The sequence below is a fragment of the Nansenia antarctica genome (genome assembly GCF_963989245.1).
Source record: "Nansenia antarctica genome assembly, chromosome: 2".
Taxonomy (NCBI): Eukaryota; Metazoa; Chordata; class Actinopteri; order Argentiniformes; family Microstomatidae; genus Nansenia; species Nansenia antarctica.
Window position 1 is genome coordinate 21,701,206 of NC_137675.1, and position 23,399 is coordinate 21,724,604.

The following is a 23,399-nucleotide window of genomic DNA, read 5'->3' on the forward strand; positions in this document are numbered from 1 at the left end:
CAGGCCCTCCTCAGCGCCCCCATCCTGGCTTACGCGGACTTCCACCTCCCATTCCGACTGTACACAGACGCTAGCCTGGATGGTCTCGGGGCTGTCCTGTCCCAGGTCCAAGAGGGGAAAGAGAGGGTCATTGCATATGCAAGTCGTAGTCTCCACCCCGCCGAACGCAACGACCAGAACTACAGCTCCTTTAAGTTAGAGCTGTTGGCACTGAAGTGGGCCGTCACGGAAAAATTCAAGGATTACCTGTGGGGCGCGCAGGTCACCATATTCACCGACAACAACCCATTGGTCCATCTCGAAACGGCGAGGCTTGGAGCAACTGAGCAGCGATGGGCAGCCCAACTTGCCAACTACTCGTATGAGATCTGGTACCGACCTGGGTCGAAGAATCAGAACGCTGACATCTTGTCACGACTACCAGGGGAGGCGACGGGCGCCATCGTAGGGGCCACCATATCCACCTCACCCGGGGCTACGAGCCAATCCTCTGAGCTGGAGCTATGGAGGGAACGACAGATGGGAGACCCCGACTGTCGGCTGCTCCAGGCCTGGATAACCAAAGGTGAGCCTCCCGCAGCTGTTGATCTTCAGTTTTGTCCCCCCAGCTCCGCTGCCTGCTCCGCGAATGGGCGCACCTAGAGCTCTGTGAGGGGATCCTGGTGAGACATGTGACTGAGCCAGACACGGGCGCTCCAGTGAAACAGATCGTTGTCCCGGAATCCCAAGCTCGTGCCCTGTGGGAGGATTACCACAAGGCGGCAGGACATCCAAACGGTGACCGAATGATGTCGTTGCTAAGGAGGAGATTCTACTGGACAGGTATGAGCAGAAATGCCCGGGCTTGGTCAGCGGAGTGCATCACTTGTGTGGTAGGAAAAGCAGGTGCACAGCCAAAGGCACCTCTGTGTTCCATTCTATCCAGCTATCCCTTCGAGACTGTAGCTATAGATTATTTGACCCTCGGACGGCCTGCTGACACTTACCAATACATTCTTGTCATCACAGATCTGTTCTCTCGCTATGCACTGGCAGTCCCCACCAAGGACCAGACGGCTCCTACTACAGTGAAAGCCCTCTGGACTGCGCTCATCCTTCCCTTCGGCTGTCCAGAACGCATTCTCACGGACCGAGGGGGAGCATTTGAGTCGGCCCTGATGCAGCAACTCTGTGCAATGTATGGCTGTCAGAAGGTGAGAACGACCCCCTACCATCCGCAGGGCAACGGGAACTGCGAAAGGCTCAACCGCACACTCCTCTCGCTACTGAAGCCAAGCACCAAGCCCAGTGGCCAGCCCAGCTACCTGCACTTCTACAAGCCTTCAACAACACCACCCATGCAAGCACAGGCATGACACCCCACTACGTCGTCTTCGGCCGCCACGCCAGGCTTCCAGTGGACATGCTCCATGAAGTCGCACCGCCCCAACAGAGAGACGACCTGGACGGGTGGGTCAAAAGACATCATCAAGCCCTTCTGCAAGCCTATGCCACAGTTCGCAACAACGTAGAGCGGCGCAACAACTGGAACGAGGAGAACTACAACCGGAACGCACAGAGCTTACCACTGCTACCAGGAGAGAGGGTGTTGATGAGGAACTTTCGCCGCCAAGCACAAGGGAAGCTAGCCCCCCGGTGGCTCCCAACACCTTTTGTGGTGGTGTCCCAGCTATCAGATCAGCCAGTCTTCGCCATACGACCAGAAGGGAAAGACGGCCCCATCCGAACCATCCACCGCAACAACTTGAGGCCATGCCCAGGAGACTCGGCGACGAGGGACGACCAGGGTATGAATCTTCCAGCAAGCAATCCAGACCGTGCTCAACATGGACAACCGCAGCCCGTTTGGCCATGCAGGTGGATGGTCCAGCCACAGCCACCTGCTCCGCCTCGACACGGCCGTACATCTGGACCACCAAGTCCAATCCAAGGACCACCCTTCCCTCCAACAATGGCACCGGCTCCGACTGCCCCAACTGCCCAGCCTCAGGAGGCCCCAGAGCACCAACTAGGGGCAGACCAAGGCGATTCACGGCGGTATTCACTCCACCCCAATCGTGGCAACCCTCCATCACGGTTTTCACCTTAAGGGTCGAAACAGACTGACTAGAGTCGTGCTCGGGACGACCACGTGTAAAGGGGGGGCGAATGAAGCGGGGTGGAATGACAGGTATGAATGAGTGGGCGTGTCAGGGTGTGGTGGTGTGAATGAGTGTTTGTGTGTACGTCCATCTGCTTCTCCACAGGTGTTCCCAATCACAATCACTTCCATGATTGTGAGAGTATAAATGCCGGTGCTTCCGTTCTACACATCCGACCTTCCTTCCACGCACCGGCGAAATCGAGGGCTCGAACGACGGGAACGGACCTACGATTCCACACCACACGAGAGACTTTATACAACGCCCTCAATTCATCACAGTAAAGGGAAGTCATACTACCCTTGCCTGTGTGTGAGTTGAGCAACACCGGTTTTCCCTTTTGTGTGTGTGTCTGACGACTGATTTTATCCTTCCCCCTCCTGAACTACAGCGCGCACCGGACCGGACCAGCCGACCAGGCAGTGTGGAGATCGGCGAGAGACTAAACATACAACGCCCTCAAATCATCACAGCAAAGGGAAGTCTGACAACCATTGCTTGTGGGTGGTTTGAGCAACGCCAGTGTTTGTCTGTTTAGTACATGTGTCTGGCGGCTGATTCTGCCTCCCCCTCCCCCTACCCGCAGCACACCGGACCAGCCAACCATCGCCGAACGCCGGGCGACAATTGAGGATTGCGGGAACGATCAACACCTATCCACGGACGCCTATCGCGAACGACCCGCTCCCTGGACTTCCACCGAGAGTCGCAAGACTGAGCGACATCACTGACACTGAAGTGCTGGGATTCCCTCTCACCCCTCTCCCGATTGGACGAGACTGTGGGTTGGGCCTTGAGTGGGCGGCGCTATCCATTCGAACTATCCTCACCATCAGGTTTAGTAGTTTTAGGTATACTAGTATTTTTAGCAGGGTTCCGGTTAGAAGCCTAGTCTCGGCTGCCCGCTTGGAGGTAACAGTATAGTTCAGGTAGGACCAGTGTAGCCAGCTGCAGTGTGTAGTGTTTCGCATGCCTTATTGGGTACAGCCTACCCCATACTTTATTTAACAGTGTATTTGCAGTGATACGTTGTGCAGTGTAATTTTAGAGCAGCATTACTCAGACTCTCCATCAGGGGGAGCCAAACTGGGCCCAACTGTATCGTTGTCCCAAAGCATAGTGGCTGTGACTGGTGCCGCCTGACCACTCTGCCTTAGAGGTTGATTTTATACTTTTGATATTACTCGTCCTGATCCTGGTGCAGGTGTTTTTAATGAATTGTTAATAAACTTATTGTTGCAATATATATCGCCTCCTCTTGTTGTGTACTCAAGGGTCCTAGTATATCCTGTACGGTTACAGAAGCAGACAAAGAGGCAGCGTGTGCATACAACATGTTCGGAGTGGAGATAGATGAGGAGCCACCTGAACCCTATTATGCCACTGTCACTGTCACGGGACAGGACGTAAAGTTTGAGATTGACTCAGGGGCTACTGCATCGGTCATCAGTGAGGAGACCTACAGGAAGACATGGGGGTCTAACCTACCGCCCATCAGCCCATCAAAGCTGAGACTCAGGACATATACAGATCAGCCCATACCGCATATAGGAGTGCTATATGTGGACATTTCAGCAGAGAACCAGAAGGCAAAAGCCAGGCTGGTGATAGCTAAGGGCAGGGGACCAAGTCTTTTGGGCCGTGATTGGCTAAGGAAAATTAAACTCAACTGGCATGACGTTAAGTATGTGCACACGACAGACACGACAGCGGATATCCTGCATCGATACAGTGATGTTTTCAGGGACGAGCTGGGCACACTGAAGGGGGTAACCGTGAAACTCCATGTTGACCCTGAGGCCGCCCCACGGTTTTTCAAGCCAAGGTCGGTGCCCTATGCCATGAAGGTCAAAGTGGAGGAGGAGCTGGAACGTTTACAGAAGCAAGGCATCATTGAACCCGTCCAGTTTTCAAGGTGGGCGGCTCCCATTGTCCCAGTCCTGAAAGAAGACAAAACAGCAAGGATATGTGGAGACTACAAGGTGACGGTAAATCAGGTCGCTAGGCTGGAGGAGTATCCACTACCAAGGGTGGATGACCTGTTTGCAACCTTGTCAGGGGGTAAGCTTTTCACAAAGCTAGACATGAGCCATGCTTACCAGCAACTGCAGCTGGACGAAGAGTCAAAATAATATGTCACAATTAACACTCACAAGGGCTTATTCAAATATAATCGCCTTGTGTTTGGGGTGGCATCCAGCCCCGCCATTTTCCAAAGAACAATGGACACATTGTTACAGAGTATTCCGCACGTAGCGGTATATCTCGATGATATCCTCATCATGGGGGCCACGGAGGCGGAGCATCTGGCTAACCTAGAGCAGGTGCTGAAACGACTCTCAAACGCAGGACTGCGTTTGAAACGTGCCAAGTGTGTGTTCCTGGCACCGAGCGTGACCTACCTGGGACACAGGATCACAGCACAGGGGCTCAGCCCTTTGGAAGACAAGGTGAGAGCCATAAAAGAGGCCCCAAGCCCAAAGAGTGTCCATGAACTGAGATCGTTTTTGGGCATGGTGAATTATTATGGCAAGTTTCTGCCGGATCTTTCAAAGGTGTTGGCCCCGCTGTACAAGCTACTGCATATTGACACTAAGTGGGAGTGGAGTGGAGAGCAGCAGAGAGCTTTTAAGGAAGTGAAAGAGCTTCTCCAGTCCGCAAAGCTGCTCATTCACTATGACCCAGACAAAGAGATCATCGTCTCGTGTGATGCCTCGCCTTATGGAGTCGGAGCAGTGCTCTCACACATAATGGAGGATGGGGCTGAGAAGCCTGTTGTTTTTGCTTCATGTACCCTGACAGCAGCGGAAAAAGGGTATTCACAGTTAGATAAAGAAGGTCTAGCTGTTGTTTTTGCTGTGAAACGTTTCCATCAATACCTGTATGGACGGGCATTCACTATTACGACGGACCATAAACCTCTGATGAGTCTGTCCAGTGAGACAAAATGCATCCCACCGCTGTTCTCAGCCAGGATACAGCGTTGGGCTCTCACACTGTCAGCCTACCAGTACACTATAGTGTTCAAAGCGGGTAAGGATAACGCAAATGCCGACGCGCTGAGTCGACTGCCGTTACCAGAAACACCCTCTGCTACATGTGCCTCCAGAGACTGTGTTTTCAATGTCGGCCAGTCGAGTATTGCCGTAACGCAGATTTGACCATTTATTGACGCTTTCTTTTTTAAAATGATTTTTATTGAAGGGTAGACAAGACAGGCATGAGTAATCATCAACAATTCTTCCCTTCAGGTTTTTTTCTTTTTTTTAAACAAATGATACCCTTTCCCTCCCCCCTCCCGTTCCCTCCTTATTGACGCTTTCTTGCCGTCTTTTCAGCCGTGGGTTCGAATCCACCTGAGGACATTACTGTCAAAAATATTTTCTTTTTTAAAGTCTTAATCAATTAAATGTAACACAACATGTTTTGATGATTTATAATTCATTTCATTAAAGAAAGCAGGACATCTATGCTATTTATTGGTTTAACATTGCAATGTAAATGTTACATTCTGCCCCTATACTGTTTTAAAAAACACTTTGACACATATTCAACTCCACACTTGATTTATTAAAATGCACACACATAACTGCTACACCATGTACATAATATACACATATTTAAAACGATTTGCAATGACTGAACATCAATGAACCATATATTTGTAAATAACAACTAACAAAAGCTTAATACAAATAAATAATACACTGGATGTATTGAACTCCACACTTGATTTATTAAAAAGCACACACGCACAACTGCTAAACCATGTACATAAAAAATAAACAAAACTGATTAAACCTTAGTTGTATCGAACTAAAACAAAATGTGCATATTTAAAACAATTTCCAACAGTGTTACAACATTAATTAATCATTTCATTGTAAATAATAACTCTACTATGTGTGTGTGTGTGTGTGTGTGTGTGTGTGTGTGTGTGTGTGTGTGTGTGTGTGTGTGTACAGTCTCTTTCCCTTCTAAGGTGCCACACTGATCAGGACCCTGGCCACTCAGCCCATGGCCATTCAGCCCCATCTTCATCCAGATGCTCTGATGGGGACAGCAGTTCCAGCGGCCGACATTGTGATCGTAGCTGGGGATGGAAGGCTCAGCTGCAGGCTGTGTTGGGGGCGGAGGGAGAGAGGCTGCAGGCTGCGTTGGGGGCGGAGGGAGAGAGGCTGCAGGCTGCGTTGGGGGCGGAGGGAGAGAGGCTGCAGGCTGTGATGGAGGAGCATGGTGTGGCAGTGCTGCATGACAACAAAATAAATAGGAAACACATGTTAAACCAAAAAGGAGCTGTGCATAGACTTCAGTTAAAAAACATGCCAGAGAGTATTGAGGCAGCACTGTATGCTGCTCTGCTCTGGTAGGGGCAGGGTGCTTCACATGACACTTCTAGTATCAGAGAGAGTAGTACATTCACCATTTTTAAATCTAGAACCAAAAAATTACTGAAAGAACATCAGTTATGTGATCATTAATTGTATTGATGATGATGATGATGATGATGTGTGTGTGTCTTAACTAGTGTGTTGTAATGTTTTTACTTTTATCAACATCATTTATATATATATATATATGTTACGGTACATGTGGGAATACGGTACATGTGGGAAAACTAGGGTTAGGGTTAGGGTTAGGTGCTAAGGTGCTACGGTTAGGGTTAGGGATAGGATTAGGGTTAGGGTTAGACATGCCAGCATGTACCAAGTCGACGTAGCACCTAACCCTAACACTAGGATCTAAGGTAATAGGATGCAAAAGAAGTCTCAATAGTTTGTTAAATATCCACAGCAAAGTACCAACATTTACAGATGACTTTCAATCAAAATAACAGACCTGGTTGAAATTGTGTGGAATATAAATAAACTGAAATGACATACTGTATTCCCACACGGCGGGTTCTAGAGTGTAGGCCTAAGGATGGGGCCCAGGCAAGCCGCTGAGGAGGTATTGGCAGCAGGACCTTCACTGGAGCTGAAGGAGCAGGTAACATGAAACTTCACACAACTGGAAATCACTTTGACAGTGAATAAAGATGGGACACACAGTAATGTACATGTATTAACCTTGCAAAGGAGACACAGTCACATCGGATTCATCATCATGAGCTGGTCTCAAGAGTGTAACTGAAGCAGTCAGTTTGCTCCTCACTGTAAAAGAAAATAAAGTGTTATTCTCTCCCTCACTAACGCCTGGCTTATTCATCATGCTTGTAAATGGGTTATAGCCACATTCTGTCATTACCTGTTATAGTCTGTCAAGCTGATTTGAACATTAATAAGTCTCAGTATGTCTACTCTGATGTGAATATGTCTCATCTGATGTGCAATAACACTATGTGCAATATGACAACCCTAGGGTACATAAGGTTGCAGAGAAATAGGAAATGTTAGAATAGGTATAGCATAGCATAGAGTACAGCACAGTGTTTTATCTGTACAGTATAGTATAGTGGATAGTGTACATAGCCTTTATTTATGTAAACCAGCTGCTTTCCCTTCTTGTCTTTTTAGTTTTTTTTTCTTTTTTGTTTTGTTTCCTAGCACCAGGGGAGCCACCCCTCCCAAATGTCGTTGTTTGGTACCTGTACTATAGCAATGACAATAAAGACCATTCACCATTCACCATTCACCATAAAGTTATGCTCTGTATATATATGGGTATAGTACACTTACACACAGGACAAAGTGGCCTGGAACCCACAGTGGAAGGATAAGGGCATCCTTCTGATCAGCATGTTCCTGTTCAAAACCATGTACTGCATTTATCATTTTTATCCAACACTTAACTGGGGTGTGCATGATTATGAATTACATGATAATTTGATGAAGTCCTTTCTCATACATGTAGTGTTTTTTTTGGCTTAGTGTTAGGAAACCATTTAATTTACCTTGATGAAATCAAGTTTTAAAAAAAAGAAGGTATATAGGACCAACACAGCTAATGTGCTGATGTCCCATGAAGGGCATGCCAATGTTGTCTACAATAGCTGTTTATCTTATTCAAATACCTGCTCAATCATTTGACTTACTGGGAAATGGCTCATGGGATCACAGTTGTGGGGCTGGACCCACGTTGCGGTTACATGAAGGTCAGCAATGAAAACCTCCTTTCCCTGTAGAATTCAAGTGCATCTAAAATTAGTCAATGCTAGAAAATGGTACCTAAAACATATGGCTGAGTTCCAGCTATCTATTAAAATCACAACAAGGCATATAAGCCACAACATTACCTTTTCATCCAGTCACTTCAACAATCAACTATCCTTAGTATAAACATTTCTTGCATAAAATGATTTGAAAAAAACATACCATCGTAAGGCGATGACGTCGTCTATGCAAATATGCAGGCGCAATATGCACATATAAAGGCACGGTATGATGACTCGCTCCAACCACTCCAACCAAATATGGTCCATCAAGCTTCCGGGTGACAGGCGTGATGTCCGCAGCTGGATATACTTGGAGAGTGTTTGTAAGGCTGGCGGCCATCTTAGGTGAGTCTGGTTGTGCTGTAAGGCTGGCGGCCATCTTAGGTGAGTCTGGTTGTGTTGTAAGGCTGGCGGCCATCTTAGTTGAGTCTGGTTGTGTTGTAAGGCTGGCGGCCATCTTAGGTGAGTCTGGTTGTGTTGTAAGGCTGGCGGCCATCTTAGGTGAGTCTGGTTGTGTTGTTAGGCTGGCGGCCATCTTGGGTGAATCTGCAGGGCTGCCAAGTTTCACCAAAAGTTTGGAGTGAGATTTTTTGGCGGTGGAGCGACCCAAAACTGTTTCAGTATGACTTTTATTAAACTGCGGTTCCTCCCGTGCACGCCCACATACAACATCCGGGTCTTACATGCAACATTATCAGGTCACCCCTAGGTGTCCCTGTAACACAGGCTACTAACATATGTGTGGTGGCCTGGGAAAACCCTTCACATGGTGGCATTTTGAAATGTTCATTGACACTTTCATGAGCGAAAGGAGAGACGATACTTCCACCTGTGTTATTGCCAGTTTACTGATGCTCACAATAAGCAAAAAGTAATAAAATCTTAACTAGAAGACACACAAATGGATCTGTCCCTCGCATACCGACGAGGCGAGCAGACTAACACCGCATCACAAGCAGACAAACGAGACCGGACGATCTGCATAGGCTCCTCCCCCGACCCGGAGGAGAAAGGGGAGGATTTCTCCCCTTTCACTTTTTTTGACATGATACATTAAAATGCTCATAACTTTTTAAAATAAAGGGCTATCTCAGTCATTCAACCAGTTATGAATGAACTTCTAATTTATGGAAATATAAAAAAATGAAAATGTCAAAATGCCACCATGTGAAGGGTTTTCCCAGGCCACCACACATATGTTAGTAGCCTGTGTTACAGGGACACCTAGGGGTGACCTGATAATGTTGCATGTAAGACCCGGATGTTGTATGTGGGCGTGCACGGGAGGAACCGCAGTTTAATAAAAGTCATACTGAAACAGTTTTGGGTCGCTCCACCGCCAAAAAATCTCACTCCAAACTTTTGGTGAAACTTGGCAGCCCTGCAGATTCACCCAAGATGGCCGCCAGCCTAACAACACAACCAGACTCACCTAAGATGGCCGCCAGCCTTACAACACAACCAGACTCACCTAAGATGGCCGCCAGTCTTACAACACAACCAGACTCAACTAAGATGGCCGCCAGCCTCACAACACAACCAGACTCAACTAAGATGGCCGCCAGCCTTACAACACAACCAGACTCACCTAAGATGGCCGCCAGCCTTACAGCACAACCAGACTCACCTAAGATGGCCGCCAGCCTTACAAACACTCTCCAAGTATATCCAGCTGCGAACATCACGCCTGTCACCCGGAAGCTTGATGGACCATATTTGGTTGGAGTGGTTGGAGCGAGTCATCATACCGCGCCTTTATATTTGCATATTGCGCCTGCATATTTGCATAGACGACGTCATCGCCTTACGATGGTATGTTTTTTTCAAATCATTTTATGCAAGAAATGTTTATACTAAGGATAGTTGATTGTTGAAGTGACTGGATGAAAAGGTAATGTTGTGGCTTATATGCCTTGTTGTGATTTTAATAGATAGCTGGAACTCAGCCATATGTTTTACGTACCATTTTCTAGCATTGACTAATTTTAGATGCACTTGAATTCTACAGGGAAAGGAGGTTTTCATTGCTGACCTTCATGTAACCGCAACGTGGGTCCAGCCCCACAACTGTGATCCCATGAGCCATTTCCCAGTAAGTCAAATGATTGAGCAGGTATTTGAATAAGATAAACAGCTATTGTAGACAACATTGTATCCAGCATTACAATTGGCATGCCCTTCATGGGACATCAGCACATTAGCTGTGTTGGTCCTATATACCTTCTTTTTTTTTTTTTTACTTGATTTCATCAAGGTAAATTAAATGGTTTCCTAACACTAGCCAAAAAAATCACTACATGTATGAGAAAGGACTTCATCAAATTATCATGTAATTCATAATCATGCACACCCCAGTTAAGTGTTGGATAAAAATGATAAATGCAGTACATGGTTTTGAACAGGAACATGCTGATCAGAAGGATGCCCTTATCCTTCCACTGTGGGTTCCAGGCCACTTTGTCCTGTGTGTAAGTGTACTATACCCATATATATATACAGAGCATAACTTTATGGTGAATGGTGAATGGTCTTTATTGTCATTGCTATAGTACAGGTACCAAACAACGACATTTGGGAGGGGGGGCTCCCCTGGTGCTAGGAAAGGGGGAAAAAGGGGGGGAAACTAAAAAGACAAGAAGGGAAAGCAGCTGGTTTACATAAATAAAGGCTATGTACACTATCCACTATACTATACTGTACAGATAAAACACTGTGCTGTACTCTATGCTATGCTATACCTATTCTAACATTTCCTATTTCTCTGCAACCTTATGTACCCTAGGGTTGTCATATTGCACATAGTGTTATTGCACATCAGATGAGACATATTCACATCAGAGTAGACATACTGAGACTTATTAATGTTCAAATCAGCTTGACAGACTATAACAGGTAATGACAGAATGTGGCTATAACCCATTTACAAGCATGATGAATAAGCCAGGCGTTAGTGAGGGAGAGAATAACACTTTATTTTCTTTTACAGTGAGGAGCAAACTGACTGCTTCAGTTACACTCTTGAGACCAGCTCATGATGATGAATCCGATGTGACTGTGTCTCCTTTGCAAGGTTAATACATGTACATTACTGTGTGTCCCATCTTTATTCACTGTCAAAGTGATTTCCAGTTGTGTGAAGTTTCATGTTACCTGCTCCTTCAGCTCCAGTGAAGGTCCTGCTGCCAATACCTCCTCAGCGGCTTGCCTGGGCCCCATCCTTAGGCCTACACTCTAGAACCCGCCGTGTGGGAATACAGTATGTCATTTCAGTTTATTTATATTCCACACAATTTCAACCAGGTCTGTTATTTTGATTGAAAGTCATCTGTAAATGTTGGTACTTTGCTGTGGATATTTAACAAACTATTGAGACTTCTTTTGCATCCTATTACCTTAGATCAGGGGTCGGCAATTAGGTTTGGCCTCGGGCCAAAACATTTTTGAGCCACTAGATGGCGGGCCCGATTTTTTTTTTTTTTTTTTCCTAACACCAGGGGAGCCACCCCTCCTAAATTTCGTTGTTTGGTACCTGTACTGTAGCAATGACAATAAAGACCATTCATTCATTCCATTCATTCATTCATTCATTCATTCATAAGTAATTGATTGTTACAAAATGTGACACGTTCTAATGCTTTGACTTTTCTTTCGAAAAATGTACACATCGCTAGTCAACTAACACAGCTTGTTTTGTGAGCCTGCTAACAATGTAAAGTAGTGTTGTAGTTAACTAGGTAACAATGTAAAGTAGTGTTGTAGTTAACTAGGTAACAATGTAAAGTAGTGTTCTAGTTAACTAGGTAACAATGTAAAGTAGTGTTGTAGTTAACTAGGTAACAATGTAAAGTAGTGTTGTAGTTAACTAGGTAACAATGTAAAGTAGTGTTCTAGTTAACTAGGTAACAATGTAAAGTAGTGTTCTAGTTAACTAGGTAACAATGTAAAGTAGTGTTCTAGTTAACTAGGTAACAATGTAAAGTAGTGTTGTAGTTAACTAGGTAACAATGTAAAGTAGTGTTGTAGTTAACTAGGTAACAATGTAAAGTAGTGTTGTAGTTAACTAGGTAACAATGTAAAGTAGTGTTGTAGTTAACTAGGTAACAATGTAAAGTAGTGTTGTAGTTAACTAGGTAACAATGTAAAGTAGTGTTGTAGTTAACTAGGTAACAATGTAAAGTAGTGTTGTAGTTAACTAGGTAACAATGTAAAGTAGTGTTGTAGTTAACTAGGTAGCAGTCCAATCCATTACGTTGCAGTATTTTGGCTTGACTAGCAAGTTTGTGTTGTGATTCTCAACAACGTTGAAACGTAGTTTCACCCTTTTCCATAGTTTTGAATAATAAATGTGTGGACTGACGATGTAGCGCAGCCTAGCTTATTCTAATAATTATTTAACATAGTTTTATTCTGAATGATTCCCCCCTCCTCCCAGACAAGGTCACATTATTATTGGATTGGTTGTTTGCCTGCCGGGTGAAGTTAGCTAAACATTTAACCTGCTAACTAGCAAGAGAAACATCATGTCACTCTCCAAAGGTCTAAAGAGGAAAGTTGACGGTGAAACAGGGCATTTAAAGAGGAATGGACAGGGAACTATACGTTCATCCTACCTGGTTTCATCAACGCAAAGCCGTTGTGAGACTCACATCTTCCGTGCTCACAATGTTCCCTTTCTATACATGCGAGTCGTCCTTTTCCTCAATGAATGTGATAAAGACGCACGAGAGGAATCGATTGATGCAAAAAAAAACTTGAGAACTGCCTGCGGATTAAAGCGACGTCCATATAACCAGATATCAAGTAAATACTGACCGATGGGAGATGCCACTTTTCACATTAAGTGAGTACCAAGCCTGTCGTTATTGTATTTAATAACCTAATTGTATTTTGTATATTTTGAATGAATGGCTCATTGTAATTATTATCCCTAATAGCGTGTTTGCTCTGTCGTTTCAGGAGCATAGGCCTATGCACCACCACCCCTCGCATAAGCGGATTACTTTTCTTTCTTTTCTTTTTTTCACCGATTTTGTTGTCAATGTTTTTCAGAATATTAAACTGAATTTGCTTTGTTACTGTTCATATGTGTGTTGCAGTCACATATACGTAAACATTACGTTTGAATTATTTACTGAGCTGGTGTTATTTTTTTCAAACCACACACGGCTATTTCAGCACTACACGTTGTCCACCTACTGATTCACTATGAGGGGTTCAGCGTCAGTGCGCTTCGGTGCACCCCGCTGCCTGATTGTCTGTCCCTGTGTCATTCACTCTCAACATAGATAAAAGTACAATAAGCATTATTCAGGTGGAGGTAGATTCTCTATTCGGACATTATAGGCGCTATATGTGGGACTGTCGGTCCGGTATTGTAAAAAAAAAAAAAAAGAAAAGTGGATTCTCAAAATATTCTGCTGGGCCAAATATTATTGGTGATGGGCCAGCAATGGCCCGCGGGCCGCCTATTGCCGACCCCTGCCTTAGATCCTACATTACATGTTTGTTTATTAGTTTATTTGACAGGGATAATGCACAATACATACATTGCGTCAGATATAGTTCAGAGCAAATGTTCATCTGTAGTCCCTGGGGGAAGGGTAACAAGACAATAGGGAAACAGGATACACTAATACAAATGACCAAGATACAATAAAGTTCTAATCAACAATGGAATACTAATAATAAATATATATATGTTACGGTACATGTGAGAAGACGGCACATGTGGGAAAACTAGTGTTAGGGTTAGGTGCTACGTCGACTTGGTACATGCTGGCATGTCTAACCCTAACCCTAATCCTATCCCTATCCCTAACCGTAGCACCTTAGCACCTAACCCTAACCCTAGTTTTCCCACATGTACCGTATTCCCACATGTACCGTAACATATATATATATATATATATATATATATAAATTATGTTGATAATAAAAATAAAAATAAAGTAAAAACATTACAACACACTAGTTAAGACACACACACATCATCATCATCATCATCAATACAATTAATGATCACATAACTGATGTTCTTTCAGTAATTTTTTGGTTCTAGATTTAAAAATGGTGAATGTACTACTCTCTCTGATACTAGAAGTGTCATGTGAAGCACCCTGCCCCTACCAGAGCAGAGCAGCATACAGTGCTGCCTCAATACTCTCTGGCATGTTTTTTAACAGAAGTCTATGCACAGCTCCTTTTTGGTTTAACATGTGTTTCCTATTTATTTTGTTGTCATGCAGCACTGCCACACCATGCTCCTCCATCACAGCCTGCAGCCTCTCTCCCTCCGCCCCCAACGCAGCCTGCAGCCTCTCTCCCTCCGCCCCCAACACAGCCTGCAGCTGAGCCTTCCATCCCCAGCTACGATCACAATGTCGGCCGCTGGAACTGCTGTCCCCATCAGAGCATCTGGATGAAGATGGGGCTGAATGGCCATGGGCTGAGTGGCCAGGGTCCTGATCAGTGTGGCACCTTAGAAGGGAAAGAGACTGTACACACACACACACACACACACACATAGTAGAGTTATTATTTACAATGAAACGATTAATTAATGTTGTAACACTGTTGGAAATTGTTTTAAATATGCACATTTTGTTTTAGTTCGATACAACCAAGGTTTAATCAGTTTTGTTTATTTTTTATGTACATGGTTTAGCAGTTGTGCGTGTGTGCTTTTTAATAAATCAAGTGTGGAGTTCAATACATCCAGTGTATTATTTATTTGTATTAAGCTTTTGTTAGTTGTTATTTACAAATACATGGTTCATTGATGTTCAGTCATTGCAAATCGTTTTAAATATGTGTATATTATGTACATGGTGTAGCAGTTATGTGTGTGCTTTTTAATAAATCAAGTGTGGAGTTGAATATGTGTCAAAGTGTTTTTTAAAACAGTATAGGGGCAGAATGTAACATTTACATTGCATGTGAATGTTAAACCAATAAATAGCATAAGATGTCCTGCTTTCTTTAATGAAATGAATTATAAATCATCAAAACATGTTGTGTTACATTTAATTGATTAAGACTTTAAAAAAGAAAATATTTTTGACAGTAATGTCCTCAGGTGGATTCGAACCCACGGCTGAAAAGACGGCAAGAAAGCGTCAATAAGGAGGGAACGGGAGGGGGGAGGGAAAGGGTATCATTTGTTTAAAAAAAAGAAAAAAACCTGAAGGGAAGAATTGTTGATGATTACTCATGCCTGTCTTGTCTACCCTTCAATAAAAATCATTTTAAAAAAGAAAGCGTCAATAAATGGTCAAATCTGCGTTACGGCAATACTCGACTGGCCGACATTGAAAACACAGTCTCTGGAGGCACATGTAGCAGAGGGTGTTTCTGGTAACGGCAGTCGACTCAGCGCGTCGGCATTTGCGTTATCCTTACCCGCTTTGAACACTATAGTGTACTGGTAGGCTGACAGTGTGAGAGCCCAACGCTGTATCCTGGCTGAGAACAGCGGTGGGATGCATTTTGTCTCACTGGACAGACTCATCAGAGGTTTATGGTCCGTCGTAATAGTGAATGCCCGTCCATACAGGTATTGATGGAAACGTTTCACAGCAAAAACAACAGCTAGACCTTCTTTATCTAACTGTGAATACCCTTTTTCCGCTGCTGTCAGGGTACATGAAGCAAAAACAACAGGCTTCTCAGCCCCATCCTCCATTATGTGTGAGAGCACTGCTCCGACTCCATAAGGCGAGGCATCACACGAGACGATGATCTCTTTGTCTGGGTCATAGTGAATGAGCAGCTTTGCGGACTGGAGAAGCTCTTTCACTTCCTTAAAAGCTCTCTGCTGCTCTCCACTCCACTCCCACTTAGTGTCAATATGCAGTAGCTTGTACAGCGGGGCCAACACCTTTGAAAGATCCGGCAGAAACTTGCCATAATAATTCACCATGCCCAAAAACGATCTCAGTTCATGGACACTCTTTGGGCTTGGGGCCTCTTTTATGGCTCTCACCTTGTCTTCCAAAGGGCTGAGCCCCTGTGCTGTGATCCTGTGTCCCAGGTAGGTCACGCTCGGTGCCAGGAACACACACTTGGCACGTTTCAAACGCAGTCCTGCGTTTGAGAGTCGTTTCAGCACCTGCTCTAGGTTAGCCAGATGCTCCGCCTCCGTGGCCCCCATGATGAGGATATCATCGAGATATACCGCTACGTGCGGAATACTCTGTAACAATGTGTCCATTGTTCTTTGGAAAATGGCGGGGCTGGATGCCACCCCAAACACAAGGCGATTATATTTGAATAAGCCCTTGTGAGTGTTAATTGTGACATATTATTTTGACTCTTCGTCCAGCTGCAGTTGCTGGTAAGCATGGCTCATGTCTAGCTTTGTGAAAAGCTTACCCCCTGACAAGGTTGCAAACAGGTCATCCACCCTTGGTAGTGGATACTCCTCCAGCCTAGCGACCTGATTTACCGTCACCTTGTAGTCTCCACATATCCTTGCTGTTTTGTCTTCTTTCAGGACTGGGACAATGGGAGCCGCCCACCTTGAAAACTGGACGGGTTCAATGATGCCTTGCTTCTGTAAACGTTCCAGCTCCTCCTCCACTTTGACCTTCATGGCATAGGGCACCGACCTTGGCTTGAAAAACCGTGGGGCGGCCTCAGGGTCAACATGGAGTTTCACGGTTACCCCCTTCAGTGTGCCCAGCTCGTCCCTGAAAACATCACTGTATCGATGCAGGATATCCGCTGTCGTGTCTGTCGTGTGCACATACTTAACGTCATGCCAGTTGAGTTTAATTTTCCTTAGCCAATCACGGCCCAAAAGACTTGGTCCCCTGCCCTTAGCTATCACCAGCCTGGCTTTTGCCTTCTGGTTCTCTGCTGAAATGTCCACATATAGCACTCCTATATGCGGTATGGGCTGATCTGTATATGTCCTGAGTCTCAGCTTTGATGGGCTGATGGGCGGTAGGTTAGACCCCCATGTCTTCCTGTAGGTCTCCTCACTGATGACCGATGCAGTAGCCCCTGAGTCAATCTCAAACTTTACGTCCTGTCCCGTGACAGTGACGGTGGCATAATAGGGTTCAGGTGGCTCCTCATCTATCTCCACTCCGAACATGTTGTATGCACACGCTGCCTCTTCGTCTGCTTCTGTAACCGTACAGGATATACTAGGACCCTTGAGTACACAACAAGAGGAGGCGATATATATTGCAACAATAAGTTTATTAACAATTCATTAAAAACACCTGCACCAGGATCAGGACGAGTAATATCAAAAGTATAAAATCAATCTCTAAGGCAGAGTGGTCAGGCGGCACCAGTCACAGCCACTATGCTTTGGGACAACGATACAGTTGGGCCCAGTTTGGCTCCCCCTGATGGAGAGTCTGAGTAATGCTGCTCTAAAATTACACTGCACAACGTATCACTGCAAATACACTGTTAAATAAAGTATGGGGTAGGCTGTACCCAATAAGGCATGCGAAACACTACACACTGCAGCTGGCTACACTGGTCCTACCTGAACTATACTGTTACCTCCAAGCGGGCAGCCGAGACTAGGCTTCTAACCGGAACCCTGCTAAAAATACTAGTATACCTAAAACTACTAAACCTGATGGTGAGGATAGTTCGAATGGATAGCGCCGGCCACTCAAGGCCCAACCCACAGTCTCGTCGATAACGATGAATTGAAAATCAAGGACCCCAATTGAAATAAGCCAGTGGCTTTCTTGGGTTTTTATCCTTTTAGTTTGACCTTGTATGTAATATGTACTGTCATGTACCTACTTCTGCAAACAATCTAATAAAGTTTTCAATCAATCAATCAATCGTCCAATCGGGAGAGGGGTGAGAGGGAATCCCATCACTTCAGTGTCAGTGATGTCGCTCAGTCTTGCGACTCTCGGTGGAAGTCCAGGGAGCGGGTCGTTCGCGATAGGCGTCCGTGGATAAGTGTTGATCGTTCCCGCAATCCTCAATCATCGCCCGGCGTTCGGCGATGGTTGGCTGGTCCGGTGTGCTGCGGGTAGGGGGAGGGGGAGGCAGAATCAGCCGCCAGACACATGTACTAAACAGACAAACACTGGCGTTGCTCAAACCACCCACAAGCAATGGTTGTCAGACTTCCCTTTGCTGTGATGATTTGAGGGCGTTGTATGTCTAGTCTCTCGCCGATCTCCACACTGCCTGGTCGGCTGGTCCGGTCCGGTGCGCGCTGTAGTTCAGGAGGGGGAAGGATAAAATCAGTCGTCAGACACACACAAAAGGGAAAACCGGTGTTGCTCAACTCACACACAGGCAAGGGTAGTATGACTTCCCTTTACTGTGATGAATTGATGGCGTTGTATAAAGTCTCTCGTGTGGTGTGGAATCGTAGGTCCGTTCCCGTCGTTCGAGCCCTCGATTTCGCCGGTGCGTGGAAGGAAGGTCGGATGTGTAGAACGGAAGCACCGGCATTTATACTCTCACAATCATGGGAGTGATTGTGATTGGGAACACCTGTGGAGAAGCAGATGGACGTACACACAAACACTCATTCACACCACCACACCCTGACACGCCCACTCATTCATACCTGTCATTCCACCCCGCTTCACTTCTTCCAGGTGGTGTGTGTCTGCCTGAGCCTGTCTAGGTTTCCCCTGCCAAGGCTTGCCCTTGCTCATTTTATTGTCTTTTGAACTCCTGCACTTCTTTGCTAGGTGTCCCTTTTTATTACAATTATGGCAAACAGTCTCTTTAAATCTGCAGTCATTTGCATAATGTGATCCTCCACACCGAAAACATTCCACCCTTTTTGCGAAACTCTCATTTTTACCAGTCTCTTTATGGGTATGATCCCTCCTGACTTGGTGCACTGTCGCTGTCTGCGACAACCCACTCCCTCTCTGTATGTCTTCAGCATTGTTAGCAGCCATCTCCATACCTTGGGAAATCTCCAGGGCCTTTTTGAAAGTCAGTGGTGGGGCTTCCCCCAGCAGGCGGCGCTGTATGGGGTCATTACTAATGCCGCAAACTAACCTGTCACGGAGCATGTCATCCAACACTGCCCCGAATTCACAATGCTCCGACAGCTGCCGTAGCTCGGCTACAAAATTGGCTACAGACTGACCTGTCTTCCTGAACAGACTGTGAAATTTAAAACGTTGAACTATCACAGAAGGTCGTGGATTGTGGTGGTTCCCCACGAGCTTGACTAGGTCCACGTATGGAATTTCCCCCGGTTTCTGTGGTGTGGCTAAATTCCTTATTAGCTTATAAGTCTTTGCCCCACACACACTCAGGAGAATGGAGCGCTTCCTAGCCTCCTCATTAATTCCATTTGCAGAGAAAAAGTGTCCCAGCCTTTCCTCATACTCTGTCCAGTCTTCGTTTGCCTCCACAAACTCACTGATGGTCCCGAACATAGCCATCTGAGCGCGAGGCTCCTCTTCCTCACTCAGCTCTTCCTCCGATGCTCCCCCGTCCACGAGCGAATCCTCTGCAGTACCACTGCCGGCGTTGCTCATCCGTTAGCTGCCCAGCTAGCTACCGTTAGCCTAGCTCACACTAACAAAAACAAAACCGGGACGACTCGTCGAAAATCCTGTTTATCCTCGTCGCCAAAAATATGTGGTAACCTTTAAACGTAATAAAGCCACATGACGCTTGATGTCCTTTCAGTTTGTACTTTATATAGAACGGGAGCATGGAGTTATACATACATGTCTGTGCGTCTTACAAACTCCACTCCGTCGGTTATTTATAACCTATAATGCTATATCTGAATACCGGATACGGAAACACATCCTGCCTACATCTCTGTAGTCCTAGAAATAATATCCCTTTAACCCATAACTCCCCCTGGTGGGAAAACATAGATATTGCATCTCAATATAAATCCTAGGTATAATGCTCACATTATAACATAAACCGTATAAGATGATGAAACTAAAATGATCGTGCTATCTCCCCATTGCTAATTCCCTCACTGTAACAACACATGTTAGCCAAGCTAACACCATTTTGCTAAATTCAGCCACTTCATTAGGCACTCCACTAATATACATGTTTATTCATTTCTAAATAGCCATATGTGTTTAATTTGCTCTGGAAAAACCCAATCACAGATTTTAGATAATTTTGCAATGTGAGTCTGGAAAATAAGTCGTAAATAAGTGCAGATTTCACCCCCCAAAAAAATCTAAATTCTGAGTAATCTATTGGTTTTCTTCTCTATCCAATCACTTGAATTGTAACATTTGTAACAGGATGTTGTATACGCAGTTGAGTTACCATGGCTGGCATTATGGCCTGATTATGGCCTCAGTAAGTTTGGGCCAGTTTTGGGAACGAGGCACGGCACATGAGGTTTGACATGTCTTTAATTTGATTAAAAATGTATTGTTCAAAGCTGACCAGAAGTGATCTAACATCTGCAAATGGCCTTTTTTTTCAGTACATGGAGGAGTTGGCGGATGCGCTGATGTACTGCCATGAGAGGAAGGTGATCCACCGTGACATCAAACCAGAGAACCTCCTGCTCGGCTTCCGCGGAGAGCTGAAAATCGCTGACTTCGGTTGGTCCGTCCACGCACCGTCCCTGAGGTGAGAGGTCACTGAAACCCATTCCAGCCGCAAACTGGACTGAGTCGATGTGTGCTGTGCAGTCAAGGTCTTGGTCACGGCTGGCTAGCTTACACTCTCAGTCACTCACTGCAAATCTAACACCCCCCCCCCCCCCCCTTAATGTTTTGAGTTAAGGTGTATTTCTATTATGTGGAGACAGTGGTGCTTTGTAGACAACCGTATGTTACCCCCCCCACTCTAGACGCCATACGATGTGTGGAACACTGGACTACCTTCCCCCAGAGATGATTGAGGGGCGCACCCATGACGAAAAGGTGGACCTGTGGTGCATAGGGGTACTCTGCTACGAGTGTTTGGTTGGAAACCCCCCGTTTGAAACGGCCAGCCACTCTGACACGTACGAGAGGATCACAAAGGTTCGCATATTTTGGAGGGAGACGGATTGAAAAGAATGTATTTTTGTCATTTAGAAACATTTGCTGACAAGTTGAGAATGAAAGCATTATTTTACATCTCCCTTGCAATGGATATAGATATGCAACCAAGGCTGTTGTAGATAGTGAGACTGACTGATTACTGATTCCCTGGGTTGTAGGTGGACTTGCAGTCAGGGCCGCTTGGGAGATATGCGAGGCCCTGTGCGAAGTCAGATTTGCGAGGCTTTTTATAATGATGTAGGCTACTGTTATAAAAAAAAAAAAAAAAAAAAAAAAAAAAACTTACTTACTTATAACCGCGCGACACGCACGCACCGATATATTGCAAGAAATGCGCTCACATGCTGTGCTGATAGACAATAGCATATCTACTTATTTAGATAGTTTACAACCATGTTTGTTTCATTTCAAACCTTTTATACTCGTAAAGGATTAGGATTTAGGATAAAGCAGTCATCATACCCAACATTAAATACGCACAAGCCATTATTGACATGAATAGAGATGTTACTCACCACCATGTAGGCCTATCCTTTATGTTGAAAAGCTTACAGCAAAAGCAAAAAGACATGTCCCGTTTTTGAGAGTACACAAGCCACTTTCTTTCTATGTTTTCCCCATTTGGTAGTTTTCGGAGAAATAAAGTTTCACTAAAGTTCCTGTTCTCATTATTTTTAGGATAACTAAATCCAGGTTTCATCTTTGGGGGACCTCTTCTAATGATCACTTCTGTAACTGTAGAGTCCATATTATGTACCGGCCAATTTACCAGGATCATCATACATGACATATCTGACACTGTAGGCTCGTCTTGCGTTCCATCACTCTCAGCCCTGCTGCTGCTCTGAGTAGCTCCATCTTCCGCCTCCGTATCCTCTACTTCGCCACTCCTGACCATCATCACCTGGGGCTGGGCAGCCCCACTGCTGCCGGTGTAGCAGTTGTCCTCCTCCACCTCAGAGACATCATCTTTGCCTCTCAGGGGGGGCTGTGCCGTGCTACTACTAGCATTGCTAGTGCTAGCAGTAACGTTAGCTTCTTCGGTGCTAACGGGAGCCTCACTTGTTTTTAGAAATGTTTCGAACGAACCTCTAAGCGAGGCCCTGAAGCCTTCCTTTCTTTTATTTGTATTTCTTTTTTCAGCACCCGATTAACATTTTCTTCCTCGGTCTCGTTCCCTCTGCATTTTGTCCGTTGCACTAAGCAGTCACTATGCACAACAAGTGTCAACGCGCGCCCAAAAATTGTTTTCACGTTTCACGTAAGGTGTCATAGGGGGAAATTACTTTTTTCTGTTGCTAAGAATCTCCCTGTCCTACAGGTATGCTAGATTTTAGATGTATGATTGACTATGATTATCACATCTGTGAACATTAAGAAATGTATTTAAGGCAAAAATAATAATATGGTCCCTTGCCCTTCCTTTGGAGGGCCTCGCCAGCCAGGGTACCCAAAAAAAAAAAAAAAAAAAAAAAAACTTTTTTTTTATTTTTTACCCTGCCTCACGCGAGGCCCTCCAAAGCGCGAGGCCCTGTGCCACCGCCCCAGCTAGCCCCCCCTTAAAGCGGCCCTGCTTGCAGTTCCCCAAGGTGGTGTCTGATGCGGCGCGGGACCTGATCTCAAAGCTCCTCCGCTACAGCCCGGCCATGCGTCTGCCCCTGCAGAGTGTGATTGACCACCCATGGGTGCGAGCCAACTCACGGCGGGTCCTACCCCCAGTCTGCACTGCCAAGAAACCCCCGGGTGGGTGAAGGACTCATCTGGAGGGACTAACTGCCAGTTTTCACTGCCGTTTTTCTTTTTCTTCTTCTTCTTTTTTTTTTGTTGTTGTTTGTTTTACCCTGTTGGTCTACTACAGCTGTACAGTTTGTTGTCTTGTCTACATGTGTGGTGTCTGTCTTTGTCAATGTTTAGCAATTAAGTTGTGGGATTTTTTGTGTTTTTATCCCTCCAAGGTTTTAATATACGATTTCTGTCCAACTTGAAAACTCGAACTTGAAAGTAATAGTCAAAACGCTGCCTCGAGCAAACCAAAGTGCGTGAAGGGAAGCTTCTCTTTTACATTGCATTTCTATTAAATATATTTTCAAACTCTTGATTCTTGCCTATGATTTT

At 45.3% G+C, this 23,399-nt stretch overlaps 1 protein-coding gene across 1 annotated transcript; it reads left to right on the top strand.

Annotated features, from left to right (window-relative positions):
* Positions 1-20,719: 20,719 nt before the first annotated feature.
* LOC308149957 (aurora kinase B-like) lies at positions 20,720-23,035 on the top strand (the record flags this gene model as incomplete). Its single annotated transcript, XM_080522835.1, has 3 exons — positions 20,720-20,865; positions 21,089-21,263; positions 22,865-23,035. 3 exons carry the CDS (start codon positions 20,720-20,722, stop codon positions 23,033-23,035), a joined length of 492 nt encoding a protein of 163 aa, XP_080378961.1.
* Between the last annotated feature and the right edge of the window lie 364 nt (positions 23,036-23,399).